The sequence below is a fragment of the Mesocricetus auratus genome, unplaced genomic scaffold, assembly GCF_017639785.1.
Source record: "Mesocricetus auratus isolate SY011 unplaced genomic scaffold, BCM_Maur_2.0 Super-Scaffold_100006, whole genome shotgun sequence".
Lineage (NCBI taxonomy): Eukaryota > Metazoa > Chordata > Mammalia > Rodentia > Cricetidae > Mesocricetus > Mesocricetus auratus.
Window position 1 is genome coordinate 69,210,220 of NW_024429190.1, and position 11,175 is coordinate 69,221,394.

At 42.3% G+C, this 11,175-nt stretch overlaps 1 protein-coding gene across 1 annotated transcript; it reads right to left on the reverse strand.

Moving 5' to 3' along the window:
• Nucleotides 1–4,267: 4,267 nt before the first annotated feature.
• Nucleotides 4,268–9,729, reverse strand: Cxcl9 (C-X-C motif chemokine ligand 9). Its single transcript, XM_040747409.1, has 4 exons — nucleotides 9,577–9,729; nucleotides 8,398–8,524; nucleotides 6,182–6,266; nucleotides 4,268–5,152 (listed from the first exon to the last, which is right to left on the reverse strand). Exons 1-4 carry the CDS (start codon nucleotides 9,635–9,637, stop codon nucleotides 5,051–5,053), a joined length of 375 nt encoding a protein of 124 aa, XP_040603343.1. The 5' UTR covers nucleotides 9,638–9,729; the 3' UTR covers nucleotides 4,268–5,050.
• Nucleotides 9,730–11,175: the final 1,446 nt, after the last annotated feature.

Consider the following 11,175-nt stretch of genomic DNA (forward strand, 5'->3'; position numbering starts at 1 on the left):
ACCCAGGAAAGAGGCCATGAAAATGTCCCTAGTGAGACCTGCTCAGGGAGTCTCATTTCTCCAACATAGTTTTTCATCTACACAGCCTTTTGTCCATGAGGCATGGGATAGCCTTTGGTGAGAGGCAGGTCCAGCAGTGATAAATGGGCAAGGGGGGCCTAGTACTCCCTACACACCAAGATCCATATGCATTCAGTCTCTCACGATGATCCTGGATGAGGAAATGAATGTAGAGAGAAGCTATATGCATGAACCAAGGTCATACAGCCCAACAGTGTGTTCAAGTGTTCCTAATCTTACAATCTAAAAGTCTTTGCTCTTTTCTCAGCATCCAGTGGCCTCATAAGTAAAGGCCCTTGGGAAATTCATGTATACCACTAGTGGATAACACCTGCCCTAACACCCCACCAGTCTGGCTTCTCACTATCTCAGTTGTACGGGCTGATGTTTTCTGTCTGCCATCAACCTTCCCAGAGATCCCACACTGCATAGAGCTAATCCAAGTGTCATAACTATGTTGACTTTCCATCACTAGAATAACTGTGCAAACCAATCCACTTAAAAGGAGGAGGGGTATATTTTAGCCTATGGTTTCACCTCGTGGTTCCTTTGCCCAGTTGCTTTGAGCTCATGAGGCACACACAGCACATGGAAGGCTTCATGGCAGAGAAGGACTGTTCAAAACATGGTATCCGGGATGAAAAAGAGAAGTGGGCATGGCAGGAGGATTAGGCTTCAACATCCTCTCCAAGTGAACATCCTTACTTAATTTCCTCCCAGGGGCTCCACCTCTTCAAGGCTTTATCTCCTCCAAAGAGGAAACCACAGGCTGGTAATTAAGCCCGAGAAATACACCAGGAAAGAGATTACAGCAAGCTTAGCTCCCAGTACAACCACATGAACACAACACAGTCCAGCATCCATTACAACCACGCTGACACAGCACAACTCTGGTGACAGCTCGATCCAGAATAACAGGGATCCTGTCTGGGCCCCGAAAAGGAAATGAACTCAGTGTGCTCCAGAGATGGCAAAGAGGCTCAGGGTGTGGAGAAGCATGGCCGAGCGGCCTTTGGAGGAGGATAACTTTCTAAATCCTAGGTCCTTCGACTTAATTGATCTGGTTTGGGTTCTCCACCATCCCTACTTGAGGCTTTATGCTATTTGAACATATGTGATTTTAGGGGAGGGAAAAGAGATTTTTGGTTTGCTGGGCTTATTGAATAGTGTTACTCTTGATAATTACAGAATAAATGAAATGCTATATAACTCTTTGCATTTTAATTTAAGTGTATGGACCCTTTGCTTGAGTGTACATCTGTGTACACGTGCATGCCTGGCACTGTAGGAGGCTAGAAGAGGAAATCAAACCCCTGGAACTGAGTTATGTTGCGGGAGATTTGATGGCACTGTTCAACTCTGAGACCATGTTAATAAAATTAGCCTTGAATCAGGGGATAAAGCCAGTGACTGCTTGACAGGAATTTGCCATACAGGGTATGGAAGGCATGGGAAGATAGAGACATACAGGAGGGAATAGGGAGGGACTTAGAAATTCAGTCCTTTTCTGGTTTGGGACTGGTGGAGAGATGCTTCTCTTGCTGGGTCTTCAGCCAAAAAGGAAGCCAGCTGGTTGCTTCTCGGCTTCTCTGATGAAGCAGGTTTTCACCGCAATATCTGATTCTGGAGTCCTTATTATAATTAGGATGATAGAGACTTGGTTAAGATCTACAAGATGGTGCTGGAGGGGCCAGAAATCCCATCAGGCCATGGTCTGAGTGGTACGTTGCTGACTGAGGTGCCTTAGGGTGTAGAAGGTAGTTAAAATATCAGTAGGTTCAGATCTGGCCAATAAGCCAACAGAAAAGAGTTATAGACAGTTGTAAGATGTCATGAGGATTCTGGGAACTGAACCTGGGTCTTTTGGAAGAGCAGCTAGTGTACCTAACCCCCAGCCATCTCTCCAGCCCCTACATAACTTTTCTTGTTGGTTTTTCAAGACAGGGTTTCTCTGCATAGCCTTGGCTGTTCTGAAACTTGCTTTGCAGACCAGGCTGGCCTTGAACTTAGAGAGATCTCTCTGCCTCTGTCTCTGCCTGCCAGATGTTGAGATTAAAGGCTCACACCACCACCATCACTGCCCAGCCCTATATAACTCATACAAGTTTATGTTATTGTAAAGTAGTGTATTGGCTAGTTATATGTCAGCTTGACACAACCGGAGTCATGAGAGAGGAGGGACCCTCAGTTGAGGAAAATGAGTTTATAAGACTGGGCTATAGGCAAGCCTGCAGGGTATTAGTGATTCATGTGGGGGAGTGCAGGCCATTGAGGGTGATGCTACCACAGGGGTGGGGGTCCTGGGTGCCATAGGAAAGCAAACTTAGCAAGCTGTGGTGGGAAAGGTGGTAGGCGGAACCTCGCAGCCTCTTTTGCATCAGCTCCCGTTTCTAGGTTCTTACCCTGTCTGAATTCCTGCCCTGACTGCGTTCAGTGATACAGTGTGATCTCGAAGTATAAGTGAAATATGATCTCTTTCCTTCCCGAGTTGCTTTTGGTTGTGGTGTTTTCAACACAGCAGTGGATACCCTAACTAGCAGGCAGTGTTGTATTATTTCCCACAGAAGCCTTTTCTCTGTGCCTCAGAAGCCCATTCGAGTGCTCTCCTGTCTTTATCTCAATTGACATCAATAGCAGGAGATGAAAGCCAAAAAGCAAATGAATAAAGGGTATGTGAGAACGACTCTGAAGCACACAGCAACTAAAGGGCAGACAAAGGCATTTTAAAAGTTTATTTTGGTATTAATGGGCTTTTATTGATATCACTGTCCTTTCACAAAATAGCTTCAAAGCATATATGCCAGTATTGTTTGGATTAAAAATTACTTAGAGTATATCTATATATCCATTGTGGTTACCTAGGGAAAACACACAGTCTTTGGCTAGTAGTTATGTACACTGCACACCTGTCACGTGCAAGGGCCACAGGCTAATTAGTTAAGAAACGTTTTTAGATGTTTTTTTTCCAGACTAAGTTACCTGGAGAGAGCTGGCATTTGGCTGGGATTCCCACCAGCAACATTCAAAACCACCTGCAGCATGAGGAATGACAGTATTTGGAGAAGTACATGAATGAAGGCTGAATTTCTACCAGAGACATTCTTTCCTACTTAGCTCACCGGACCTCCTCTTCTCTAAGGCAGTTTCCAACCCCAGCAGAGGCTAACTTGGCCCCATCCACGCCTCCACCAACAGAATTTACTGTTTCCTGTAGCTATTGGTTTCTTTTTAAAAGTCTGTGAAGATTTTATTTTGCTTTTAAATTATGTGTGTGTCATGCCTGAACGTGGGCTTGTGCACATCTATGCAGTGCTTGCAACAGCTGGAAGAGGGAACTGGATTCCCTGGAGCTGGGGTTCCAGGTGGTTGTGAGTTCCCCAATGTGGTTGCTGGGAATAGAACTCTGGTCCCTCTACAAGTGAGGACCACTTCTCCAGCCCAACCCCTGCCTTGGCATCTTACCACTGCTTTTCTGATGTGACAACTGACACGATAATACTCTGGGAATTCTGAAATGAGGGAAGGTGTTATTCCCCTGAGCTTAGGAAAGGAGCTGGCAGCTGTTTCGTTAGATTGTGGGCCGATCAGGAATAGTGGTAGAGGAATTTTTGAGTGGGGGAAAGGTCTGGCACTTGCAGATCAATAAAGCTTCTTTTTGTTGTCAGCTTCTGTGCTTCAGGATGTCCTGTATGTTTTGTAAACAGTCTGGGAATAGCCACAAATGTCTTAAACATGCGATTCCAATGCGTTTAAGATGCTAGCATTCCGTCACAAGGGAAGGCTACACTTTCATCCTGGCTCATGTATTGAAAATGCCTGAAGATAATAAGAAAGCTAGGTAGAAAAAGAGAGAAAAAAGTAAAGAAAAAGAGGTATACACCTTTAACCCCCGCATTTAGAAGGAGATATATGTGAATTCCAGGCTAGCCTTGTCTACATAGTGAGTTCCAGGATTGCCAGATGAGAAATTGTCCAAAGGGGGGTGGGGAGAGCAAGCAAGGAGACCAAGGGTTAGAGTTGTGCAATATGGAATAGCCAGGATTGGCCAACGCCTAGTGTCTAATGGCCTTTCTACCTCTAACACATACAATTAAGAAATCGTTCAAAATCAGGTTTTAGGCACCATGGAAGATTTAGTGGAATAACCCATGGGACCTGTCCTCAAAACAACAGTCTTATTGGAAAGAGAAAAACACACACAAAATAATTAGATAACAGCAAAGTGTTTACTTGTGAGACACTGAGCAACAAGGGAAATAGGAGACAAGAGAATTTGAGTAGCCAGAAAACAGGTTTTTTAACTGCTAAGTTTTTGCAGTGTTAGTGATCAACCCCAAGGCCTTGTCTGTACAAGGCAAGTACTCTACCACAAACTATGCCCACAGCCCTCTAGAAGGGTTTTATTTAAGAAGCAAAACTTGAAATGAGCCTTGGAGATGGGATCAAGTCAACAATGAAATCACATGGTCTCAAAAGCTACACGGAAGATTCTAAAAGCTAAGTCTGGCGATGTCGCCTGTGGAACCCAAAAACCATTATCATGATCTCTTTGACATACTGTGTGCTGGGCCTGTAGGCTGGCCCACATGCAGTTGATGATGACCAGCATACAAACAGGCCTAGGCTTGGTGACAGGGGTCTCAGAAACTCTCCAGATGCTGTAATGTATGACTCTAGAAGCCCAGACAGCTGTTGCATGGGATAAGGATCCAGGGACACTTGACCAGATCTGATATTATCATGGCCATGCTCAAGAGCTTGATGAAATTTTGTTGGCTGAGTTTAACAAGGACAATTTTTGCCTCTAGCAACCCTTACTATTTGGATTTTACAATTAACTTTCTAGCATTGGTTATACTTTCAAAATCATGCTTTATATTTCCTAGCCAAGTTAATAAGTATATGTATCAGAGCCCGCTCCCCACTGAAGGCATTTCAGTATGTTCTAAAAGCCATTTAAACGCAGAGCGCTTGGTGGTAAAGTGGTCTCTTACGGAGTTTTTGCACGAGGACCTTTGGGTTTTTTAGCTTTTCCGGTTTTCTTGTTCTTTTGCTGTTTTCTCCCCCGCTTTTGCTTCTTCTTTTGGCTGATCTGCAGGAAGTAAGAAAAAGGCGATGCTTTCAAATGTTGTAATTTTCCCTCCGGATGGTTGAACTCCTTCGAACCGCCATCCTTCCTTCTCCTCGGAACCTCCTAAGTCGCTGCTCTCTCAGGAGCACTGGCCTCCTTATCAGTTCTCCCTACATCAAAGAAGCCACAGCAACCCCCTCTTTGCTGGCCTTTGTCTTTCTTCCTGGCCTCTGACTGTCTTCACTCTCTCCTCCTTCATCCCCCACCGGTGCCAAGCATAGCCCTCTGGGGCTGGTACTGCTATCTTCCACCTTACATGTAAGTTAGTGGTTCTCAGCCTGTGGGTGGAGGCCCCGCCGGGGGTTGCTTATCAGATATTCTGCTTATCAGATATTTACATTACAATTCATAGCAGTAGCAAAATTATAGTTATGAAAAAGTAATGTTATAGTCGGGGTCACCACAACATGAGGAACTGTATTAAAGGGTCTCAGCATCAGGAAGGCTGAGAGCCACTGACAGTGAAAAGGACCATGCTGGAGGACCATGCCGGAGGGCCATGTGCTGCCTAACGCTCAACAGCTGGCGCTCTTCCCACTTTGTCCTGGTTTCTTTCCCAGCTCAGGCGCTGTGTTCTCTACACTTAAATTCCAGCTGCATTACCTCACACTCATGAACACAGCCTGCTTTCCCGTGAAACCTCTACCACCCACACTGTACTTAATTAACTTCCTGGTAAATAACTTCTCCTTTAAGATCTAAATCAAAGGTCACTTGATACAAAGAAGTCTACCTTAATACCATTCCAGGCCAAGCCAAATTACTCTTTCCTTCATACATTTCAGGATTCTTGAATATACACTATTCTACATGTCTCCCACTGAGTCTTGATTTCCATACATTGTTAATGATGGTCTGCGATCAGTGGTGTCTTACTGTTTGATGCCATTTTAATGGATGGAAAATGTATTCCTAATGGGTACGGCCGCATCCCCTGACTTCCAGAGTTACTCTCTAAAAAAAAGACATTGTGTCCCGCCCATCACCAACCTTTTTCTCCCACTCTTTCATTAGCTTCTTCACGTTTGCTGAATTTGGGTTCAGACAGGTTTGAGTTCCACTCTTCAGTGTAGCGCTGCCAGAGAAACACCAGTGAGCTTTCTCCCCAATGATTAACAGTTCTTAGTAGAAATAGTGTGTGGGGGGAGCATGGGTTTTACTGAGTTTTCCAACCAAGCCACTTGAAATACAGTAAAATGTATTAAGATTAACAGGAAGATTTCAGAAATTGTAGCAGACCTTTCAGGAGAAATCTCATTTTTAAAATACTAATTTCTCTAGATAACTTGAGAATAAGAATAGCTTTACCTTGATTTAGGTGTCAAAGGCCTTACATATACATAGCCTTTCACGTCCCAATTTCCAAGAGGTTGGAAATGGGGGCTTATTTCTGGAATCCCAGCACTTAGGTAGCTGATTAAAGAGAATCATGAGGTTGAGGCTATCCTTGGCTACATGAGAAGACTCTGTCACAAAACCAAACAAAGTCCTAATCTCTAGAGAGTATTTCTAGGAAAGAATTAAAGACAATACCACAACAGTAATAGTGTGACAATAGTGAAATTTTTGACATAACCTACATTTCTAGCAATGAGCATTGATTCTACAAATTATGGCATATCAATATGATGTAAAACAATTTAGCCATTAAAAGTCATTGTTAGGGCCAGCAAGTTGGCTCAGTGGGTAAGCATATTTGCCTTCTAGGCCTGGAGAACTGAATCCAACCCCCAGAACCCCAAATAAGGACAGAGGAGAGAATGACTCCCCTAAGTTGTCCTGCTGTGTGGCATGTGCACTTGAACATGCAGAATAATGAATTAAAAAGTATTTTACTTTTAATTTACATGTGTCTTTGTGTGCACATGTGTAGTTGTATGCAGGTGCCCACTGAACCCAAGGAGGTGTAGGATCTCCTGGGAGTGGAGTTACAGATGGTTGCAATTTGCCCAGTGTGGGTGATAGAAGCTGCACTCAAGTCCTTTGCAAGACCATCAAGTGCAGCTGACCGGTGGCAATGCATGCCTTTAATCCTAGCAAGGAGGCAGAGGTAGACAGATCTCTGAGTTTAAGGCCAGCTTGGTCTACAGAGTGAATTCCGGACAGCCAGAACTACACAGACAAACCCTGTCTTAAAAACCAAAACAAAACAACCCCCCCAAAAAAAACCAAAACCAAAACCCAGAAACAAGTGCAATTTACCTCTCAGTTATCTCTCCAGTGACCCCTTAAAATTTTTGAAAGTCATTCTTAGGACTTAGGAGTAGTGTCCAGTGGACAGTATATGCATAACCCATGCAAAGTCCTGGGTTCAATCCCTAGTGTCCCCCCCCCAACCCAACAAGTATGACATTATCAGAGAAAATTAACTGATGTGAGAAACTGTCCATTATTAGTGTGTTAAGAAAATTAGGAATGGGAACTTCCTCCTTATCCAAAGGGAAGATGTCCATGTTCCCTCTTAGATGGTGCCTATGTACTTAAAGTCTAATGTATAAATTAAAAGTAAGATATCATCAACAACAAGTAATATCAAAATAAAATAATTGCAACAATGTACCATAATGAAATTACTAAAAATTTATGAACCATTTGTTTCTGGAATATTCCATGGTTAACTTCAGGAAACTGAAACTTAGGAACTTGAATTGGCAGAGAAGAGGGAACTGCTGGATATCATGTGTAACTTTATTGCCTGTACTTTTGTGTGCATGTATACAAGCATGCATTACATATAAGCAGGAGCATATGTGTGATAAAGGTACTGAGGGACTAAGAGAGCAGAATTATGACTGTTTTCTTCTTTTCAACAATCTGCCTTAAACAGTTAAGCATCTAGGAGTCCAACAGCATTTCCTTTTATGTTTAAAAAATTGTGTTTTATTAATTCATTGAGAATTTCACTCAGTATAGTTTGATCATATACACAAGAGCCAATTTTTACCATTATTCAAATATATGTTTTCTGAATTAGAATCCTAAGAAGCCTTAAAAAGGTTAAGTTGGTCTTGGGAACACTTCATTATTTAAATGGCATTTCATCTTTCATTTTCAGTCTCCATCAGAGATTTCTTATTTGGGGGGAGAAGGAAAAAATAGAGTAGATAGATTTACGGAGGAGCCAACTGTCTGTGTGAACAAGTAGTCTAGGGTGAGGCTCCCTCTAAGTTCAGTGTGAAGTACACGCCCTGGAAGCTTTCACTTACATGATCTCAGTTTTGTTGCAATGAGGACCTGGAGCAAACTGTTTGAGATCTCTTAAGGACCTGTAGTGGATGGTGCCTCGGCTGGTGCTGATGCAGGAGCATCGCTGATTCCTTATGACTAGGGTTCCTGTGGGAAAGATAATGCACATGATTAGGTCTAGACCCATGCATTTGACTTAGTCATTACTGCTGTCCCTGAGTGTGTGTAAATCATCACCACAGAGTTTCACGGTAGGCATTATTTCCATTCTGTAAATGAGGAAGCCAGGGTTAAGGACAAAGTCATTTAGCAAAAGGGAACAGGGGAAGAATTTCAGTTTAGGTCACTCTGAGTCCACTACCTTACAATGCAACCTGAGAAGAACAGAAAGCTTCCACAATACTTAATTAAATCCCTACTGAAGTTAGGCATACATGTATAATCCATCTGTACCATGGGGACCAGTTCCTCAACCCATTTATTACCTGACCTCAGCGGCATGGAGTTAATGTAGGTATGGACAGAAAGTTCTACTTAAATAACTACCTACCACTTCAATACTTTCCCTTTCTCACCCCCACTCCTCATAATTGTCTTTGTCCCTTATAGTCACATAGACTCAGCATCTATTTGCATAGGTTTTTCTATTATACTTTAAAGATGTGGAAAGCACATTCTAGGAAGGGTATTTGTCCAAGGTAAATAGAGTCATGAATAAAAGGGCCAGAGGCAGCCTCTCTGATTTCTGAATTCTCAGTTGGTTAACCACAGACACACATATCAGTGCACAGTATCAGAAGAAGAGGATGCAGGAGACAACTTAGAAAATGATCTCTTATCTCACTACCAGTTGCCAATGCTACAGATTTCATACCTCGTATGATAAATGACAGACTCACGTGAAATGGAAATAAAGCACCCAGAAACTCTTTTGCATCTGAAAAGGGGTTTCTCATTAAATGTTCAGATATATTTTGAGCCCTCATTGGAAACCCACAATACACACACCAAGAAGGCATATTTGACTTGGCAGGTACAAATTATGACCTTTGGATAATCGCTCACAGCATCCAAATGCTTTGATGAGTGAGCAATATTACTTTTTATTGCATGCAAAACATTCTGCTGAACGAAGAAGGCTTTTTATAGTGATGCATATCTCAGAATTTACTAACTTAATACAATGCAAAACTCCTCACCTTGAACCCCACACTGGTCCAGGAGGATGATACCCAAGAGAAAAAGAACAGTTGACTTCATGGCAGAGCAGAGTTCTATTGAGTCACTGTGTTGGATTCAAGTCGGAGAACGTCTTTGGAGAACATGTTCCTGGGAATCATATTTATTTAGGAAGTCCCTTTTCCTTCTCATCTCTGATTGGCTGGTCTCCTCAGCTGACCTAGAAGATCTAAATTAACCACAGACTCGATTGTCCTGGGGAAAACCCTACTCTCAGATCCCAGGGAATTTCTGCATGTTTTATTTCCATTTCACATAAACGGGTAGTTTATAGGAAGTGATATGAAACCGCTAGTGCCTGCTTTTAGCACAGCCGGAGTTGCTACCTGGATGCAGAATGGATTATCTGCTGAGTATATATCAGTGCCCTACAATGAAGGTGGGAGGTGTGTCTCCCACAGGAGACATATTAAAGTGCAGGGAGGTGACTCCTTGGTATTCGTAGTGTACATATATCTGTACACTATATGGCTACATTAGGCTTTTCTCATATTTCTCAGACAACTTGAAGCTTGTTAATTTGTTGAGGGACTAGATTATTTTCTGCTTGTGGTGAATCCACTTTGTCTCATTGTTTCTACAGTTTACTAGCATTTTATTTGTTAGATTAGTTGCATAAGCCACAGCTGTTCCATTCCTTGCTACAGGTACCAAATATTTCACCAAGTGTCTGCATCACTGATGGCATGACTGTGAAATGAGAACATACATTAATGTGTGTATTTTCTAAGGATTTTAAAGAGGCTACAGATTTTAAACAGCATTCAACAGCAAATAATTAAAAAAAACAAAGTAGCTATTAGAATGTTCTGGCTGTTCAAAATTCTTGTAGCTGTTGAAACTAAAACTGGAGTTAGTATGACAATGAGAGAAATAATATCAAGTGTCCTCAGAGGATATCATTTTTCTGGGACAGGATGAGAGCTGGAAGAAAGAAAGAAAAAAAACTCAGGACAAAGGAACAAAGCCAAAAATGACCCTTTCAAAACAGGATCTGAGAAAAAGGAACAAAAAAAAAGTGCACATAGTGTTGGTGCTATATATAGTCCTTTGATACTCATTCAGACAATTAGAGTATAATGAAGCTACGTCGATTGCCTGACTGACCACTGGATAAGACTGGCAAAGCTATTAAATTCTTTCTTTTTGCTCTACTTCACACAGTTGTTAATTAAGATAGGACTGGCAAAAAGTACTAGAAACTTTTTGGCTCTACCACACACGATCATTGAGTACACTCATTAATAGGGAAAGATGTCAGCTAAGGATGAACTGTGCTGTAGTTGGGTATCATACATCTAGACTTTGTCTTCAAACAGACTACATCTAGACTTTCAATGCTTTATTTCCTTTAGAGATGACTGCACCAGGGTTTCAGTAAACTAGCTCATGTTGCTTCCTTTTAAACTCATCCTAGAAGAATACCATTGGAAAAAATGAACAACAGCATATAAATTACGTTTCCTCTCCTCTCTCTCCCACCTGCAACTCCCTTCGCTCTCTATCCATCGTCCCCTATGTCAGCTGGTTTGAATGAATGGTAGGCAGTTCTGGAGAGC